The 20,872-nt window shown below is 42.5% G+C and overlaps 2 protein-coding genes across 4 annotated transcripts; one reads left to right on the top strand and one right to left on the bottom strand.

The window, feature by feature from the left end:
- Window positions 1-5,580, top strand: slc35a5 (solute carrier family 35 member A5). Of its 3 annotated transcripts, none has more exons than XM_074694711.1 (10): window positions 1-102; window positions 1,153-1,309; window positions 1,432-1,530; window positions 1,615-1,748; window positions 1,986-2,053; window positions 2,217-2,405; window positions 2,516-2,716; window positions 2,808-2,935; window positions 3,134-3,402; window positions 3,886-5,580. In XM_074694711.1, exons 2-10 carry the CDS (start codon window positions 1,183-1,185, stop codon window positions 3,952-3,954), a joined length of 1,284 nt encoding a protein of 427 aa, XP_074550812.1. In that variant the 5' UTR covers window positions 1-102; window positions 1,153-1,182; the 3' UTR covers window positions 3,955-5,580. The 3 variants fall into 3 exon arrangements, with proteins under 3 accessions (XP_074550812.1, XP_074550813.1, XP_074550811.1); XM_074694712.1 differs by lacking the exon at window positions 1-102 and adding an exon at window positions 113-158; XM_074694710.1 differs by lacking the exon at window positions 1-102 and adding an exon at window positions 117-162.
- A 73-nt stretch (window positions 5,581-5,653) lies between these two features.
- Window positions 5,654-20,491, bottom strand: ccdc80 (coiled-coil domain containing 80). Its single transcript, XM_074694709.1, has 10 exons — window positions 18,870-20,491; window positions 18,340-18,537; window positions 16,688-17,220; window positions 15,717-16,058; window positions 15,124-15,280; window positions 11,931-12,067; window positions 10,904-11,055; window positions 10,235-10,338; window positions 7,676-7,759; window positions 5,654-6,758 (listed from the first exon to the last, which is right to left on the bottom strand). Exons 1-10 carry the CDS (start codon window positions 19,558-19,560, stop codon window positions 6,436-6,438), a joined length of 2,721 nt encoding a protein of 906 aa, XP_074550810.1. The 5' UTR covers window positions 19,561-20,491; the 3' UTR covers window positions 5,654-6,435.
- Window positions 20,492-20,872: the final 381 nt, after the last annotated feature.

The following is a 20,872-nucleotide window of genomic DNA, read 5'->3' on the forward strand; positions in this document are numbered from 1 at the left end:
CGCCACCACGGCACCTGTGCCAGTACGCCTGCGCAGAGTAACCAGGAACAGGAAGCGCTGATAAACAAAACAATGCTCTAGTTGTTCAGAGGATCGTGACAGGTGAGTTTAAAACAGATAAATCAAGCTTTGAAGCCTCTTTATTGGATTCTCAAAATGTATGTGAGTATGATTTATAGGAAAACGGGCGTACTGTGCTCCATAGTGGTGTTTATTTACTGGAAAATGTAGTTAATGCACGAAGAAAGAAGCTAATTGAGCACTGGGCTTAGAGACGCGGTGGCTTCTTTACTGCATTTTTTTTAAATTATCTGGGCCAGTAGGCTGCCTGGCGTCCACGTGAAGATCTTATCTGCAAACAGTATCAACTTCATGACTATTTTACCGGCTTAAATATCCACAGATAATAGCCACCTATTTCCCTCGAGTTTGTCATGGTGTTGTGGTCGGTTTAGCAGCCTGCAAAAAGTTGGAAAAACAGTTTAAACGTCTTTAAAACTCTTATCTGACTGACCAAGGGGACAAACTCCTGAAATGACAAATAATCAATGCTTAAAGAAAAAAAAAACGTTTTATCTTCTGGCCAGCAAAAAAAAAATTCTTGTTTAATTGGAAAGATTTTTTTTCTTACTCATACCATACAATGGTGGTCAAATACACTTTTGTGAAGTACGTGTGTTTTGTGGAGGAGTTGTTATATTTCAAACAAACAGAATTTTTCCATCTGTTATAACATTTTTAAAACAGATTTCATATCAAATGACTTGATCCCATCACATGTAAACATGAAATAAGGCAACAAATCATCTGTGCTAAGATTTCACACCCATAGACACAGGCATTAAGAAAATGCATATAAATTCTGATTAGAGTTTTTTTTTTAACATATGAGCATCACAAATTAAAGTCCTTACTTTAGTGCCCTACATTCACTTCATTTCTTAGTTATTTTGTTAGGTGTCAGCTCTTGTTTGCGTGCCGAGCTCTGACTGAAACTTATCAGTTGTTTATTTATGACAACTGTTGAAAGAATTTTCCTCTTTATCCTGGTCCTGTTGCTAGATAAACTTGTCTCTCCACTTTCTTTTGTTGTCCATTCTGAATCATAAATCCAGGTTGCACTCTGTTTATATTTTTCACATGTCAAAACAGGTCTGGCTGCCCTCATTCCCACTGTTAGCAATGGCGTGCTGCACATCCTGCCCCAGGTTGTGCTCTCGCTCCTCAGCCTACACTCTGGCCCTTGGCCTGGGTTTTGTGACCATGGGGACCAGCCGCATCCTGCTGCTCAAATTCTCTGCTAATTCTGGTAAAAAAAATGTTTATTTTCTTCTAGAGACAAATGACAAGATGTGATGAACTTGTCCTTCATTTAAGAAGAAGAAGACATCTTGTTGACTTTTTGTCTCCTTGTTTGTCACCACTTTGCAGAGAACAAATATGACTTCCTCCCTGCATCCGTCAATCTGCTTGCAGAGCTGCTCAAACTGCTTTTCTGTCTGGTGATGTCAGTCAGGGTCATAGTTCGAGGTACATCAAAGTCAGAGCTGCCTCATTGTAATTGTGTGTGCTGTGAGGTTTGTTCATCTTCTTTGATTCTCTGTTTCTCTTCAGAGGGGCGGTCGTGCCGAGACCTGGGCTGGTCCTCCAGCAGTTCATTCCTTCATTCCTTAAAGTGGGCCGTCCCTGCTTTCCTCTACTTTCTTGACAACCTCATCATCTTCTACGTGATGACCTACCTGCAGCCTGTAAGTTAACACCTAATCTTTTAATGATGGTTAAATTTAGTGCTTTAACTTCACCGTAAAAGTTGTATGCTTCAGTAGATTACCTCAGCTGAATCTCTCAAAAATTTTAAGCAGATTTTAATCTTTCTTGTAAAATTGACTTTAACACAACGTTCTGCTCAAAGACTCCCAGTTCCCATGCTCTGTTATCACTCCTCTGTCTTTCTCTGAATCAGTTATTTTTCCTCTTGTCCCCAGGCCATGGCAGTATTGTACTCCAACCTTGTCATCCTGACCACAGCTGTGCTCTTTAGAATTGTCCTGAAGTAAGTGGCTCAGTGGCTTTTACAACGCTGTATTTTTCTGTAACTTGTTTGGTCAAGTTTTTTTAGTCCAGCATTCTAAATTATTGATCATTTTGTAACCTTCTAAGATATTGGTACAGACACAATTTGAACTCAAATCTTTGTTCTTCAACCTTTCCTGCAGGCGGCGTCTGTCCTGGGTTCAGTGGGCAGCCTTAGTCATACTCTTCCTGTCCATCGCATCTTTGACAATGGGATCAGGAAGCAAGCAGAACTCCACGACTGTCTCAACTAGTCTCCACGTCAACATCACTACCTCCTCCAACAGCTGCTTGCTCTACATCCAGCTGCTAGAGCAGATGAGGAACAGCAGGTAACGTGAGCAATGAGAACACCTTTCCCCACAAATCTGGCTTTCCAGCTTCGTTGATTGCACAGCATGGATTTTTGTCTTGTCAAATTTCAGTTTGTTGTTCTTCACAGTGCTGGTGGATCGTGGGTATCACCACAACCCGGACAGGCCTGGAAGAACCGGGTTGTGGAGAAACTTCAGTCTCTGGGTGTCGGTCACATCCTGCTCCTCCTCCAGTGCTTCTTCTCCCCCATGGCCAACATCTACAATGAAAAGATATTCAAAGAAGGAGACCAGATAACTGAAAGCATCTTCATCCAGAACAGTAAACTGTGAGAGAAGAAATATGATAATTACACCGGAGAAACATGGCTGAACTTTCTTTAAATCCAGACCTCGCTCCTGGGCTGTGTGTTTCTGCAGGTATGCCTTTGGTGTGGTGTTTAACGCTCTGATTCTCGGGCTGAGCAGTGAAGCACGAGGACTCACCGTGCACTGTGGCTTCCTACATGGACACAACATCTACTCTCTGGGTCTGGTGCCTATCACTGGTGAGTTTAAAGTGGATCTCTTCAAAGCCCTGACACCTAAGGTACAAAATTGCAATTGTTGATCTTAGGGTCTTTACCACTGTTTGGTTTATGCACACAGCTTTCAGCAACAATCACACAGTGTCCACAAGATACTGTTATGTGTTATTTTTATCACCATTCAAGTTTGTATTCCTAAAGCTTCCTTTTTTTCTCCAGCTGCCCTGGGTTTATCTGTGGCCTTCATCCTGAAGTTCAGAGACAACATGTTCCACGTCCTGACGGGTCAGATCACCACTGTCCTGGTCACCACTCTCTCCTTCTTTCTCTTCGACTTTCGGCCCTCTCTGGACTTCTTCCTGCAGGCTCCCATGGTCCTGCTGGCCATCTTTATCTACAACGCCAGCCGGCCCAAAGACCTGGAGTACAGTCTACAGCAGGAGAAGCTGCGAGTCGTTAATGGGGAGGTGTTTGAGAGGTCCAGAGGGGTACGCAGCACACCAACCACCTACACACCACAAATCTTTAGTCGCACACACTCTTCTCCTCATATAACCTCCATATAAAGCCCCCTCTTCTCCTCACACACACACACAGGGTCTCTGTAGGGAAACTTGGCTCATTTCTCTTTAATGTGATTTCTGTAACTTGGGAGGAAACCTGACTCTCTGCTGTGAGAGCAGCATTCAGACTCACACTGGGCTCACATAATTTCATTAGGGTAAATGTAGACTATTAGATCCTCAGAATGGAAGCTATTAAATAGAGCAGATGTGTGTCAGGTTGTATCAGGACACAGAGCTGGACTATGACTTGTTGCAAACTTCTGTGATAATATAAAGCCCTTAACCTTGCTCTCACATGCACATCTGAGGATCTCTGGATTTACAGACATATAAATGACCAAGATTTTGTTCACTGGTTTTTGTCTTCCTTATGTTCTGACATGCTCTTTGTATTTTCTGTTGCAGGATGGTGAGGAGCTGGAGCTGCTGACAAAGCCCAACACAGACAGCGATTCTGACGAGGAGTCTCTGTAGCTGGCTCTCATGAAACAAAAAGACTTGTTTGAACTTTCACAGTGGATTTGTTCACCTGAATGAAGTACAGCAGCGATCTCTCTTCCTGAGTGTTACACAGACTGCTTTCAGGTAAACAGCGTCTGATGCTGTGGATTTGCTGTCTGATGACCACTTGTGATTTTTAAGGCTGTGTGTATATTTTGAAATGTGCCTGTCTGTGAATAAGTGCTTTCATTGAAGAGGAGTTCCTATGAATTTTAGAACCTAAGTGCTATTCTAACATGTTTTTGGGCCTGAATAACCAAAGGGTACAATTTGTTTTGGGGTTGTTCAAATGGTTTGCTTCACCTGGAAGTTCTTGCGCAGTCTGTAGCTGCTGCGACATAATCCTGACTTGCTAACTGGCCTGATCAAAGCTCAGCCTGATATTAAGAGGCCTGTTTTTAGGGTGGCATATTCTTTAACATTAACACTTGTGATTTCATAAAACAGAGGCGAAAGACTTCTTTGAGACTTTATGCAGCTGAGGCAATCCCCAGAGCAATTCCAAACCTGGCCAGTTAGACCCCAAACCATAGTCACACAGGTTCAGCGTTAAGAACCACTTTCTGATGTATTGGAAGAAGCTGTTTTGGAGAGGTCAGAAAGGTTTCCTTAAATGAAAGTTCATGTCTTCTGATGATTCCTGCTGTGTTCAGATTAACTGCTGGGGGTTTAGGTCCAGCATCAACATCCAGTCAGGTTTTGTGTAGTATAAACCCGTGCAATATGTCAAATTATTGTTGAACTGTTTAAAGTGTTTACTCAACTTATGGTGAATAGTCAAACTAGGGTTGGGAAAGATATGGAAGCTGACATTCAGAGCTTCTAACAGACTCAATGTTAGTTTTATGGTTTTCAATTTGTAATCCTGTTACAGAGTTTATCTGTGTATAATTCTCAGTCTTATTTCAAGCACGTTATAATAGTTGATTATATTTATGGTTCATCAGTGTCAGTGAACTCTAAGGGCAAAAATTAGAAATAGTGTGCTTGTCATGATCGATGTCAAATGTTCTATAAATACTGGTATTGATTTGAGACCATATGGGGAACTATCCCAACACGGAACAAATGCACAAACTCAAGCTACAAAAGGACTGTGTGGATGTAGATTGTAGAAAACCAAATACATAGAATACATAGCTGTTATGTTACACTGTGAGGGCTTCAGTAAACACGGACACAGTGAAACGTTCAGACTGCTGAATCCTAAAAAGAACAACTCACTAGATTTTGGTTCTTTCTTCACCTTGAATGTTTACCAGTCACATAGATAGAACTATTTAATGTTCTTGGGCTGTAAAATACTTCTTTGACAATTCCTATCGGTGCCATGAAGTTGTAACCTGTAAGAATGCGACTTGATTGCAAATAAACTGCAAATGAAGTGTTTTGAAGCTGGCTCAAAGAGGTTGAAATACTGGTCACAAAATGTGCTCATGGCAGTGAAGGGTTTTATAAATAAAAACATCAAGTAAAAGATTTCTTAGCACCTTGTTTGACCACTAGGAGGAGATGTTGCTTCAGCAAACCTGCAGGAGATGATGATACTCTGCACACAAATCCACAAACGGGTGTTAAACAAATGTTTATTTGTCATGTAGCACAACAGAGTATAAATAAGAACACTATAGCAACAGAAACTTTACAAAAAAAGAAAAAACGTGACAGCTCCTCTCGGTAAATAACTGGTAACCGCACCTCAAATGTGACAGATGTCCAATAAATACAGAAATGTTTTATTTCAGCCTGTTATCTACAAAATAAAGGTCTGTAATGTTAGCATAAGGATGTCAGTGACGATGCATAAAACTTGCAAACAGTCTCTAAATTACGGAAACGTGTTGCTTCCAAGCCAAGAGAAAGAAAATGATTCAGGTTCTTTTTCTAATGTGAAGTTTGTTTGAATTCAGATATTTTTCAAACTATAAAAAGGTAATTTTACGAACCTAATGGGACATAAAAACATATCAACAAGAAATTTGTAGTCAGTGCTACTATTTTCCTGACTTGAAATTTCCCTTTTGGAGGATAAGTGTCTTGTTTTGAAATGTCAAGCTTTTATCTCCTTTTAATATTTAAATATCCTGTTATTAAGTGACAAACATCTGAAAAAAACTCTCATCTTTCTATGAAAAACATGAGACTGATGATTTGTCTTAACTTGTCAGAGATGACAGAGCCAGAAACAAAAAGTAGAGAGCAGATCCCTGAACCGACAGGCTCGCCTACAGGTTTCTATACTATCAGCCTCTGATTTAAACCCCCTGTTGAAAAAAGTGACCTTTATGCAGCCATATGCTGAAAATGAAAAAATTGGAAAGGTGAAAGTAACGTTTAGAGCCTTTCACTAAGTGCTACAAAACATCCAAAGACCTCGAGCAATCTGACCCGACTGGAAAGAATGAAAAGGTGAAAGGAAAACGCCACGATCAGGCTGCTGTGTGGAGGGAGGAGCTAATATCCGTATCCTTGGTGATACCCGTCCTGATAACCGTGTTCATACCCGTGCTGATGGTAGCCGTAGCCTCCATACTCGTCTTCAGGACAGCGCATCCCCAGTGACTGCTGGATGGCCATCTCCTGTCTGCGCAGCTGCATGGAGTCCACCAGGTCATAGATGATTGCCATGGACCACATGGGTGAGGGGTACCAGGACTTCACGTTTCCATCTTTACCCACCAGCAGCATTGAGAAATACTCCGGGCTGATCTGGAAGTAGTTCCTCATGTCCTTCACCAGCGTGCCTGACAGTCCCTCACGCTCCACAGTAGCACTCCCTGAATGAACGAAGCAGATATTCAGGTCAGGGAGGAAGGATTTAGGGCAAATATTTTATCAATGCAGCCTTAAGAGGACAGCAATGTTTTCTTTGAGCCTGTCTGGCATTTTTGTATCTCCACATGCTGAGCTTAAATGTCAAAAGCAGAAATGTCAACAACTTTAAGCCAAGCTCACTTTTACAGCATGAGTCACTTCTCTTCATTTGAACGCCTCATTTGAGTAAAATTCTCTTGAGCAGCACAAAGCATGTCATAAGAAACGAGAAAATAAATCATGTTTGGATTCTGGGTCTTCTGGCTCATGAGCTGCATGCACGGTCCTGCAGCTGTGAGGTTTGAACGAAGAGTGGTTCGGTGTTTCAAATCTTGGAACCTTCAAAATGATAACTAGGTCATATTTTAAACCTGGGCTCTATTTTTCACAGATTTCAAGATCTGAACGACTAATGTGTCCAAAATGTTTTTGCAGATCACTCCAGCCTGCAGCAGCGAGGCGGGCTGTGAAGGCTGCATCTTTTAGAGCCAACATGCACGTTAAAGTCCTTCCTATAAGAGTTCATTTTTTCGGTCACTGTACCGCTCAGACCTTCATGAAATAGACAGTAAGTTTGCCTGAAGGAAAAAAGAAACAGTTGAAAATCTCTGCTGCATAACTCTGCCTGCTTTTGAGTCGCTTTGTTCAAGAAGATCACTGTGTCTCTCCATCTTTCTTCCTTTTTGGTGCTGAAGTTGTGAGCAACAGCTGGCTTCAGTTATGAGGAATACATTCCTTTCATAGATAAGCAGCACCATCTACTTTGAGTACAAGACAATCTTATTTCTTCAGATCTTGCTGGTTTTGTGATAGAATTTCTGCGTGTAATATGTTCCTGACTCACAGCTCTGCTTCCTGTTTCCCTTGAGACAGTTCTTACCGTTAATAGGATACAGTTCCAGGACTCCACCCATATCAGCGATCTCTGTGCCGACCAACTTCAGGATGGCGATGTGCCTCAGACCTAAAAGCATTAAGAACAACAACCTATCAAAAAGAAGCAGACGTTTGACAGAGAAAAACAGATCTGAAGCAGACCCTTGTGTGCACAAACTGTTCTTTTATCCACAGTCCTAATTTTTCTGTTTGTTTATCACTGGAACCATCCTGAGCTCAGGGTTTTTTAGGTGAAGGGAGGAGAGCGTGGTGGTCCAGAGAGTCCAGCCAAAAACCTGTCTCCTCCAAAGCAAGAAAGCTCACATTTAACACAACAGGACCTAGACTTAACAGAGAGAAGGAGCCAAGAGCTGGCTACCAGGATTAAACCTCAGGGGCCCTCAGTCCAGTCAGCAGGACGGGTCTTTGTCTGGAGGAGGGAGGGAGGCAGCAGCTCACAGTGTGAACCCTGCCAAGAGCAACAAACTGGGGAGGAAAGGTCCTTAAAGATTCCAGTCTGGACATGATGATAAGCAAGAGCAGCTTCTTTCTCTGCTCTCTGGGGTCATTGGGTGAAAGAGAGGAGACAAGACTGAAGGGACGTTGGATACTGCTCAGGACGACCTGCTGTCAGGTATGACTAAGCTCCATGGTCAAAACAGTCCGTGTAAAGAAACAGATGTCTTCTATGTCTAAGAGTAGAAACAAAAGTAAATGATCCAACTTCTCAGATGATTCAATCCCTCAGGAAACACTTTCCTGGCAGTTTCTGGTCTCTGACTCTTGTTTAGAGTCTCCTCCTCAAATCTACTAAAGGTAGATTCAGGACTTTCCTGTGGCTGACGTGTTGTCTCCAAATGAGGTGATAATGGCTGATTAAATTTCAAACTATATTTAAGGACAGTTCAGATCCATTTCTTTCCCATTAAGCATTAGAAAACGTTCAAACTGCTAAATATTAAACACATGACTGTAAAACCAGTATCAAATGAAGTCTAAAAATCTAACATCACGAGAATAAAATGAGGATAATCTAAACATCCATGTTATCTGACACATTTATGACTCTGACTCTTGCTCTTTCTGAAACATTTTGAGTAACTCTCAGGAAACGTCAGAAATCTTGAATCTGTATAAACAAGTATGGAGCACAGCAAGGGAGAAACTCCACGTGAGGGAATTTACTTGGTCACACAGGAGCCAAGTTCAGCGAGGTCTTTTAAACAACATTTATCTAACATAAATCTGTCAGACACTTTGTCCTGTTGGGATGTGTAATACTGAGATAAATGCCTCTTTTTTTAGATATACAGTAATAAGATTCAAGTAACTGTGGAAAAGTTGAGTAACAGGCAGGATGAAAAGGCCGTCGTCAGGGAGGGAAGGAGCTTGTTAGCTGCAGACAGAAAAGAGCGGCTCATTGCCAGCTCCGTCATCTGGGATCCTTCTGCACACACAAACACATACACACCATGCACAAACAAGCACAAACACACTCAAGTCCAGAGAGCTGCAGCAAACAAATGGACTCCGTTTTATCAACTATTTGATGTGTTTACAAATTGTAATGAGGTTGTATAGTTTGGCAGGAGGAGTCTGAATGTGAAACATCCATTTGTAGAAACTTGCAAGTTTGCATTCATCAAGTGAGCATCATGCAGTGCACCATGGTAATGTAAGGGGTTAAAATTAGAAGTGAAAGTTCTGCTTTCAATGTAAAAAAAAAAAAATAAATAAAAACGGAACATCATGAGAAAATATCAGCTTTTTATCAAAAAGTACAAAAAGAGATTAGAAACAGATGAGGGATCAGATTCTGGTCTGTTGCAAGCCCTCAAAAAATACTGCTTACTTAGTAAAACTAATAAAGCAGTATCAGGATTGTTATCCATTCTGCCAAATGTTATCTAACAAAGATGATTCATGCTGCAGCAACTGCATTGAAGATTCAGACATTTTCTCTAGCTGGGGAAGTAAAGCTCTCTGTACTGTTTGTTTGTTTCTGGCTGCAGCAACAGGAAATAGTTTGGAGCACAGAAGAGCAGTCAGCGTGAGCTGAGCTGCTCCAGCTGAGAACAGAAAAGGAGGCACAGCACTGACCACGTGGACCAAACAAGACACAGTACAATTAAAAATGGCACCTCAATGTCACAGAAAACACTGAGTCATGTTTAAACCAGTTTGAAAAGTCTCTCAGTGTAGAGTGGCCATTTGAATGTGGTTGTGCTTTAATCAATTTGCAAAAATGTACATTTAAATCTGTGTTCACAGGTCAAGATTTAGGTTTGAAAAGTGTTCTGGTCTCATCAAAAATCTTAAAGTAGTTTTCTCCTCTTCTTGAGTACAGACCTGACAAAGCTTGACCTTGACTTTTTACCAATCTGCATCATGATGTTGTTATTTCAGCAAACTGAAGGGAGGTATCACAAGAAAATTAATTTGTCCTTCTGCTTTTTCACAGAGTTATTTTGGCTCATCATCGACAGCGGATCAGGTTCCTGTTCTCTGACCTGAAGAATGTGGGTTAACTGGCCAATCACAGGTAAGTATTCAATTGTCTCACCGAGGTTGCAGGCCTGGCTGGTGAGTGCGTAGAGCTGCTGCTGATAGGCCCACTCCTCATCGTTTGGAGCTGAGATGATAAAGAGTCGGCGTCTCCATCTGAATCTGTCACAAAACATTCAGCCTGATTTAAAGTGGCACTCAAGAACAGGCAGTTTGTGCTTTTATACGCATCCCCATAATGTTACTGCTTAGAGGAGACAACCCTAAATTATGGTCACAAACCTGCTAGATCACAGCCTTGATCCGGAGCAGGATTTCACATTGCTATGGTAACTAAAGAGCACCTTTAGTCATCTCAGTGAAATGTGTGACTGTAATGATCCAGCCTTGAGCTGCAGCGGGGGCTGATGAAACTTTTAATATCAGAAGAACACACACAAACACACTGCTGAATTCTGCTCATGAACTCCATAAAATCCACTCTACACAGAAAAGTGACAGATGTTTGATGGGACCACCCAGTCTACCAGCAATAAATTCAAATCAAGATTATTTGTGTTTTTCAGTCTCTGTACTACAGCAGAGATATTTGTGTGCAATACAGCCAAATGTTCGCCAGACGGAAACTTAAGATCCAACTTTTATTACAGGAAATGATCAAACCTATCCATGCATGTTGGATGAAATGGTTTTATTTTTTCAGGTTTGTTGTGCGAAACATTTTTACCTGGAGAGGAAGTTCTCGAGTGACCTGGGCTTGTCCTCTTTCTTACACACGACCCCGTCCCGCTTCTGCTGCTCCATCTCTCGGATGCGGGACGAGAAGGTGTCGATGTAGTCAAACACGGCCTTCATGGCAATGGGAACCTCGTAGGATTGCTGAAACAGAACATAAACATGAAGCATGGCTCTCTGATGAAGTTCGATCTTAATGTGGTGGAGCCACAGGATAAATAGATCAATATGCCTGTGAGAAAAATGTTCTGGAGAGGACTCAGGGGTCGTTCAAATTAGATTTCTCTCCTAAAAACAATGGAGAAACTGTTTCCAATAGAGCAGTGGAGTGGAGTTTGGAACTGGAGAGGAGATGTGGCGCAGAGTTAGCCACATCACAAACATTCCTCTTAATCACTTCTGGGAAGCAGCTCAAGGAATATCAGCTAACATGACACAGAATGCAGATTCATTTACAAAACTCTGGAAAATCGCAGTGAGAATATTGAACATAGGCAGTGAAATGTGCCACACACACACTCACTCACACTCACACACACACACACATCTTCCTGGGATTTACTGACTATGCTGTTCAACTCATTTTCACTCTTTCACACCTTCTCTTCTCCTCTCCCTGCCTTCATGCCTTGCACACACACACACTTCCTCAACACACTTTCTGTCTTTGCCTCTGTCAGCAAAGAACGAACACTGGCCTCTTTGATGGGCCTGTCTAAAAACAGCCGCATGATTTACCTTGGCATGTGCACACACACACACACACACACACTCACACACACACACACACACTCAGGTGTTAGGTACATGTCATGTTGGGTGAATTAAAACAGTGTTTTAGTGAAGGCAGTTTGTTTGCAGTACAGGTTAGTACAGCTTAAAAAAAGAGATGAAAGTGAAGACCTGAGCAGAGACAACAAACCGACAGCAGGGCCATAAATACAAGGAACATCACTCAGACAAAGATGGCGTTTAAACTCTGCAGAGAAAGTTCATGAACAGCTCAATGCAATCCTTACCTTCACCCTCATGTCCGTGTCAGTGACGACCATGTAAAAGTCCTCGTAAGTCATACTGAACTCTTTCCTCAGCTCTGTGATCAGATCCTGGTTCACCAGATCCTCCTGACGAAGACCTTTCATTGGTTTGTCGTTTTCTGAAGGAAAACAAGAGACACTGATGAGATTCACTGAGAAGTTTAGGTCTGTAGTCTGACCTCGAAAACTCCAAAAAATTCAGAACATACTGTGTTTTCAGTTTCTGAGCTGAAAACGACGTGCTTTGGAAATATGTCAGACATGACAGTGAAGACAAGGACAAAAAAAAGAAATAGAAAAATGAGGTCAAACACAGAGAGGATATGCTTTATATTCTCTGAAATCCAGCAGGGTTGGATTTTTTTTTACTTTCACAGAAAATGACTGAAGCCAGGGTCTCTGCAGGCCAAAGTAAAAGCCTTTAATCACACCATTTCTGTGGCCACAGAATGGTGTATTTTGGTGGATAGCTCACCCACTCAGTGCTGTGTAATGTGTGTGAGCAAATCAGGAAAACCCCAGCACATGTTGGAGACAGCGGGCTGGGAAAATAAAGACAAAAACCAAAATTTGTTCCGCCTATGTCATACACTGGTCGCCAAAATAACTCATATGAGATCAGCTTAAGCTGAAGGAGGGGCCACGCTGAAAGAAGCAGTTGTTTGTATACACTACATGCTCTCACACACTGAAACACACACACTGACCCTTCAGCCTATGAGTGGAAGAAAAGTGTAACCGAGTCGGGCTGAGGGTGGGTGTTGGTGGCTGACGTCGCCTCGGCACTGTTTCCAGCATTCCATGTGGATAAAAGCTCGTTGTAATGCAGAGTGACAGACTAATAAAGGTTTTTTAAAGTGGGTTTAAATGTCCCGATGTTCACACACAAACAAAGTCCCCGGTTAGAGATGGCTGTAAAATGTCTAAGAGTACGGGAAGCTTCAGGGCACAAATGACAGAAGATCACATAAAAATAGCTTTGTTTTCACAGTTTATAAACTGAACATTTAAAAAGATGTTGTAAATCCTATAATCGTAAACAAGTCTGAGGATTAAACAAAGTATTCATGTAAACTAGAACATATTCAACACTGATGAGCGCCACAAAAAGTATTTTCAACTTTCTCACAGCTTTAAAACAGACAGTGACACCAAAGTTAAAAAAGCGAGGAAAAACACCTTTCACTTATTTCTAAAAACTTTAGTTGAGATGCCAAGAAGAAGTTTATGTTGAGAGAAAATATGAAAAAGGGCCACTCAAAGGGGAAGAAATTTAAAAAATGGGCTAACCACCTGAGGTTTTTAACAAAAAATAAAATGCTTATTTATTTATTTATTCATTTTGTTAAATTTTGACCCACTGATTTTTTTTTTGCTTTCCTACTATTTTCATTCTTTGGTTTGTTTTCAGTAAATTTGAGCTGCACCGACAGGGTACCCATTACATCATAAACAAAAGTGGTACACCTGACTTTTTCAGGCACATTTTTCATACCTATAAGTTGTTTTTTGCTTCAAAAAGTCCAACAAAAGGTGAAGGAGCAGTTAGAAAATACAGGAGCTAGCTCACTGAGCCTAGCTCCAAAGAAACAGATCTACCCCCCTGTTCAGGATGACATAAGAGGAAGGTATGTTTTCTAGCAGTGGGAAGAGCTCCCCCCTTATCCCATGATACATATGATACAGACCCTCTAATCTACCAGCTGCTGAACTCATCTGATCTGTAGGAGGACCCACACCCTCTCATTAAAGTATAAAGCATAAAAAGAGTATATCCCTTCACTAGACAACATGTCCATTAAATTCAGAGCAGAGGAATGTGAAGTCAACTCTGTCTGAAATCACCTGCTCACAGAGGATCACAATAAGAAGAACTCGGTCCTGTGGCTTTGGCAGGGTCACTGCGTATTCAGAGAGTTATACTTGTAGCTGCAGAAACGTCTGGTTCTACATCATGTGAGGAAGGTAAAACAAGGTCAGGAGACGGGAGACGTGGCAGCACACGTTTCTCCCTGCCTCACACAGAACTTGATGAACATTTACAGAATAAATCTGAATTCTGTTTGACAGCTACAAAAGAAAGAGTATCAAATCATTGTGAATAGACAACCCTGACTCTTTGTGGATGACACAGTACCATAATTCTAATAAATACATGAACAAACTAGAAAATCACTCAGAGAGCGCAGACCTCCACCAAGCATATTGTGGATTGTCATGTAACACTTTAGTCCTACTTTAATGTTATACTCCCTTTCAGCAGACTGTCTGCTACAATTTGGTGTTACTTGCAGGTTTGCACAATAATTTGTTACCTGACAGTGTTGAAAATGATGATGAGCCAGTACATATTTCATATTCCAAATCTTAGTATCCAGAATATTGCCAGGATCTCAATCATACTTTTACATCTGTCAGAAATAATGGTGACCTTGTCTTGAATTGTTTTGCAAAGCAATCTGACCATTTATCATTGAGTTATATACAGATATGGTGAAAACGGCCCGATCTCACAATGATAAAGAATCCTTTAAAAAAATCCTGGAACCAGACGTGATCTGGATCACCTCCAAAATTTAATCACTTCTTCCTTATCCCATTTTGAACATTTCCTGAAAATTTCATCAAGATCCGGTTGTTAGTTTTTGAGTTATGTTGTTCACAGACAAACAAACAAACTCTCACAAAAACAACAACAGGAAGGATATAGGGATGCATGAATTGGTGCTTGTTTTGTAAAAAGATTAAATGGACAACAAAGATTGGCAGGAAAGCACCTGCTGATTCATTACAAACCAACTAATAAAACCAAATCTGATCCCTGTTTTGATGAATAAACTTGCTGACTGACATTTATTCTTGTCAAAGAAACTTTAAAATGCACCTCAAACATTAGAAAAAGGAGACAGAAAACACTGTCACAAGAACTCATCTGTTGAGACTGGAAATTCTTTTAAAACAATTACTCAGAGATGGTGTGTGACTCAGCAGTTACAAGGACCACTGACAGAGCAGGAAAGTATGCGCTGGGAAAACCAGATGGAGGTTGTTTGTGTTACAGCTCAGGTCTGAGAGATCTGCCAATCATTATTGTAAAACCTCTGAGTTACATGTAAAATCCAGGAAGAGAGGAGTAAAAATGTGGGTTTGCCTTGCGTGTGAGAGACTCAATTACCTAGCTGGTAGTGGTCGATTTTCATGGTGGAGTTGGTCAGGGAGCCAAAGATGGTGATGATGGAGACTTTCCTGATGGCCATTTCACACACAGACTCCAGGTACTCGTCCCTCTGCTGGGCATACATGCTGTTCTCCTCGCTGGGGGATGTAATGAGCTGCAGGGCGGGAGAGAATGAGAGGTTAGAGTGTCATCTTTATGAAATGAAAAACCCACACACATTCATGCACAGTGTGCTGCAGAGGTGGTGTTTACATTAACCTACGGGCGGAGGACGGGCGTATTTTCCCAGCCTGCCCACAGCACTGCTGTGATAAGAATCTCTGCTGGCTGCAAAACAGAGACACGCAGTCTGCAAACACACAGCTGTGCAGCTGTCAGAGCGGCAGGATGGAGGCTCCACAGTTTTAATCCGTGTGATATCACATTCTGCTGCAGCTTAATGTCAATGTGCATCATAAAAAACAGTTAACTTGAATTTTCAGAACACTTTATAAGTGCCAGTTCCCTCTGCTGAGGCCTGAAGCAGGAGATCTGCCATACATTAGAGGTACTGAGTGTGGACAGGAGTGTGAGTTATGTCATGCTCTCACCAGCAGCCGCCTCCTGTTCTCAAAGTAGTCCAGGAAAGAGGCCAGAGATCCTTTCGGAGGGGGCGTTGGCCTCTTGGTGGGCTTTGGGTACTCTTCTTTCTCAGGGAACTTTGACAGCTTCTTTCCGTTTTTCTTTCCCCCAATCTTCCCTGCCTTTCCTCCTCCCCTCCTCTCTGCCTTCTTGGCAGCCTTATCGTTCTTTTTCTTCTTCTTGTCGTGCTTATCATGTTTGCCTTTGACCCTCTTGGTGGGGCTAATGTCAGTGAAGGATTCTGTCTCCTCTGGATCGCTTACAGTCGGTTTGCTGGGTTCATACCTGTCCTCATACTCATTGGACAAAACCTGTACAAATAAATAAGATGATATTAGAAAATGACTTCTGTTCTGTTTTATTTCAAAAAGCACTGAAACACGTTTTTCAAGACGTTTCCATTTCTGTGCTCTGTGGGTTTCGGTCCCAGTATTTTGCCACATTTTCTGGCAAATAAAACCAACTTATGAAGAAAGAAGTCTGGCAATGGAGGCATGTTTGGCAGCTAAAGTTGCCAGTTAAAATCCTCGTCCATCCTCGTCAGAGTTAGCACTTACATTTAAATGCCCAATTTTGCAGCCAAATAGACTGTATTACAGGGTGCCAAACTGCAATACATGTCCCAGGAAAAACGGTTAAAAATTTTCTTTGAGTATGAGAATAAGTCTGATCACTTTATTAACACACAATCTGTGTATGAAGAAAAATATGCTACTGGATGGATTAACTAATCACCAAATAAAGTTTGACTTTTACAGTTTGAACTTTTGTTGCGGAGGAGTCAGCATGAGGATTGTTTTCCATTTTAGCTCCTTTGTTTAATTTGTTCATGCACATTTCTAAATCTGCCTGTACACACAACATTTAGAAGCTCATCTTTCTTAATAATGAGCACAAAAACTTCTATCAAACAAACTAAATCCTTTAGCCCTCCACTCACCTTTTCTCCACCATTCTTCTTCTTGGTTGGTCTGATCTTGGAGGGTCTATGTGTGGGAGGTTCTACCTTCCGCCCGTACGGGTCTCTGCCATCCTTGTCAGTGCGGTTGTCTCCAGCAGGGGTCGTCTTCGCCGGATACCGCTCCCTCTCCCTGCGGTTGTAGTAGTAAGGATCAGCTGTTGTTCTTGGGACGGGGAGCCACAGGGCTGTGGTCTGGGCTCTGGTTGGTTTCTGTGTAGTGACTAAAGTTGTGGTGGTTCGTTTTGTGGTGGTTCTCCTGGTGGTTGTTGCCTTTGTTGTGGTAGCTTTGGTCGTTGTTGCTCTGGTTGTAGTTGCTTTGGTTGTAGTTGCTTTGGTTGTGGTTGTTGTGGCTCTGGTTGTGGTGGTGGGACGGGTTGTAGTTGTCGGGGGTGTGGTGGTGGTGGCAGGTGCTGTGGTTGGTCGAGTAGTTGTTGTGGCAACTGTAGTGGTTGTTGGCTTTCTGAAGATTTCTTTCCTTTTCCCAGGTTTTCTTTCTATGGGTGTTTCTACAGCTGTGGAAGAAAAAAAAAAGGTAAAACATGTTCCTTCTTCCTTCCAGTTGGTTTGATGTCCAAAATCAAGCTTTTGTAAATTTAACATGTTGATTCAAATAGTGATCTTGGTCCCGGTTCCCCATATTTTAAAGAAATGAAAGTCTCAGGCTGTTATTTCAAGTTTCTGACATCACAGAACTAATTCTGTACTAAACTTTACCTTCTGCAGGTTTTTTGGGAAGCTTGCAGACCTAACCTGCAGTACAAACAGGTATCATGGGGGCAATGTCGAACAGTGTAGCCGAGAGTCAAAGCAAGGGCAGCAAAACACAACAAAGACAAATGCTTTGTAAAGGCAGGAACTTTTTAAAAGAAGTACCGAACAAATTAAAAAGCATCATGTGTACATGATGGTATCTTGCCCGGGGACAGGGAGAGACAACGACAACAAGAGAGCTGGACAAAAGTAAGCAGGTGAAGGTCTGTGCACCCAGAGGAAAATTTTATCGCTCAAGCCTTTCTCTTTTGCAACTCAGGAGACAAATTTTGACTCTCTTTACAGCCTTTTTTAAGTTTCAAGTACTTCTCATTAATTTCTTTTTGTTTCTCATAAAATTCGCTCAGAGAAATAGTTGAGATTATAGCCACTTGAGCCTTATTTGAGACCTTGAGTGTGTGTCCTGTTAATGGTTAATTATCATCTCCAATTGAAAAAATAATGAGACTGTGGTGAGCCTACTAAAATTAAGCAGCCTTACAAATTCCAACCTCCATGATAAACATCAAATGATCAACATTTGTCTCCTTTAAAACTGAAAAGGAGACCAGGCTGAGATTTTCTGCGGCCAATTTATCTGGAGACAAGGAAGCTTGAAAGATAAGTCATAGTCTCATTTAGCTTTCACATGGATCTCGCATTTGTCTAGGAGAAAGAAATGAAACCTTTTTGAGATCTTTATTCAACAACTTTTTTCCTTGGCCTCGTTTGTCTTGGTACTCTCCATCAGATGCACTGATTAATGACAAACAGCAACAAAAAAACTCTGTTTCCCTTTGGTCCTGCAACTTTAAGTTGACAGTATTGAATGAAGAAATCAAAAAGAAAGACATTCTCAACATCCTCTCCCTCTGTCTCACCTGTGAGCGGGCCTTCCTCCACCTGACCTTCCACACCAGCTCCTCTGCACTTCTGGACGAAGCCTTTTTGTCGCATCTTCTCCAGCTTCCTCATGGGCGACTGGTCGATGACCTCGTACATGGCCTCTAGCCTCACGGGGTACGGGTACCTCTCCTCCACCTGCAGAGTCTTCTTCAAGAGCACCATCCCAAACTTACCTGCAGGTTAAAAGGTCACAAAGTTCTCTGTCATATTTCCATGAGGAGCTGAGGGTGACAAGTCTGTTATTTCTGAATCCCATTGTCAGGGAAACATATTGTTTTGTAGTATCTTGTAGACTTGATTCAGGATTGCAGTTTTTTTTATGAACTCTGAAAAACTAGGATCAATTTTGGCCGAAAGCTCACATTTGTTTCTACAAAATCTAAAAAATATTCACTCCTGTCTTACAAAAGCTTGTTTTTTTTTCATACTAGCAGGAAGTAGGTAAAAGATGCTTGAGACACTGTTTCCCCTTACTCCCTCCTTTAGGACTGAACCCCCTCCTCACCTTTCTCTAGCTTGAGGAAGCTCATGAGTCTGGGGATGAGAGCTGTGTCCAGGGGCTCCTCCATCACCTTCCCCTCCGTTGTGATCCTCCTCACCTTGCCGCCCATCTCCCCGTCCTGATGAAACATTACGATCTGATGGACATGTCTCTCAGCCAACTCGCAGTACACATCAGGTTTGAGCAGAGACATCATGAGTCTGTAGTATCCGTCTGAGTCATGGGGGGCAGAGATCACCAGGACCCGGTTCTTCCCTGCGAAAGTGGCCAGCAGGTTGGGTGACCCGGCGCTGTTGGGCATCCGGGTCACTCTGGCCCGAGCTCCTGGGGTGCCCTCATCCTGCTGCATGTTGTGCTGACGGGGCAAACCGATCTGTCCCGCCACTCCTCTTCTTGGCACGAGACCTCCTCCTCTCCTGCCCTGCACAGGCCCTGACCTGGGGAGGTCTGAGGCATCATCATCATCAGCCTGCACATCCTCCTCCTTTCGGGGACTGTGCACAGAGATAGCTGAACCGAACCCTGGGCGCAAACGTCCAACAAGGCGCTCCTTGTCTGCTGCGCCCAGCTGGGCTCGCCCCTGTCTCGTGCGTCTGTGCAGCTGCGCGCGCTGGAGATGAGTCGGTTTGTCTGCCTCTCCAGTCCATGTCAGTAGATATAACAGAGCCAAACTGAGAACCAAAGCCCCCTGCATCGTGTTGTGGTGTCAAATAAAAATCACTCACTGTGAGGATGATTCAAATCCAGTGGCAGAGCCGAGATCCACGCGCGTCTTTAGTGCATTTGAGGTAAAAAATCAAAAAGTTCCAGATGAAGGTGTGCAGGATGTGCACGGAATACTGAGCCTGTGTTTCAGAGCATGTCCTCTGCTAAAGAAATCCACTCCACTGCAGTTCTTTTCACCAACCACGCGAATGAAAGCAGAGTTTGCTGTGCGTAAACAGTTATACCCAAAACTTCATCTCACCAACACTTCTGTTTTTAAGAAGCTGATAATCCCAGGAGATAAACACAAGTTCTCATCTCTGTTGGACTAACATCCAGAGCTCTGAAATATTTCCTCAAACCCCTGGAGAAATAAATCGAGTCTTTCAGCCAAAAGTTTGGACCTCTTCACATCTCCAAAACACACTCACACGAACGTCAGGACACTAATGACTTAATTCATCCAATTAATCCCCGGGCATTGTTTATTTCCAAAAAACTCTGGGACGATCTCCTGCGCGCAGGAAGGAGGAAGGACGCACAAATGCAAGAAATGTGCTCCGTGTGATCCTCGCTGGAACTCTTCGCTGAGTCTGCAGAGGGAAAAAACGCGGCTGTGCTTCTTCCCAGGTTCTCCTTGGCAGAAATGAGAGCTGGAGGCTTTCCCAGAAATGTCCACACAAACCTCCGGACTGTTGGCGACGCAATGGCAGGACCTGCCCCGGACTGCTCACTCTGCAACACCCATTTCTCTGAGAAGAGCCTGTGCACCAAAGTTTCTGTCCCTCCCGGCGCTTAAGTGGTTTTAAGTTTCACTGAATCACAACATCTTCAGCTGATGACTCAAAGTGTGTTAAATGTGAAGAAGTCAAACACTTTACCCCCCTGCTGGCCGGATCACCAGAAAGAGGAATGACCACAATCAGATCCAGAAGTTCCTGCTTTAAAGCGGACGGAGAAACGCCCCCAGATCCGTCCCTGTCCACCATGATCCCTCAGAGTGGACCGTTTTTTCCCATCCACCCCCAGAGGGCTGCTCCTTGTTTTGGTTCTCAGAAACTGCACAGAAAGTGATGATTTAGAGGAAACACGGAGCTGCTGTGTGTTTAAACTTAGATCCTGCCCATCTATAAGATGTTTAACGTGAGAAAAAGGAAAAATGGAACTTGTTTGAACATCTTTATGACCAAAATGATATATCTACAATGACTGTCTTTGCTTTTTTTATGGTAGCCTTTTCCTCTTTGCTCGAAGAAAGTCTCCCAGTAATTAAGGCCTGAGTAAAAAGAAAGTTAACCACT

The sequence above is a fragment of the Halichoeres trimaculatus genome, unplaced genomic scaffold (assembly GCF_033239565.1).
Source record: "Halichoeres trimaculatus isolate MK-OKI-2021-1 unplaced genomic scaffold, fHalTri1.1 fHalTri1_scaffold_19, whole genome shotgun sequence".
NCBI classification, from domain to species: Eukaryota; Metazoa; Chordata; class Actinopteri; order Labriformes; family Labridae; genus Halichoeres; species Halichoeres trimaculatus.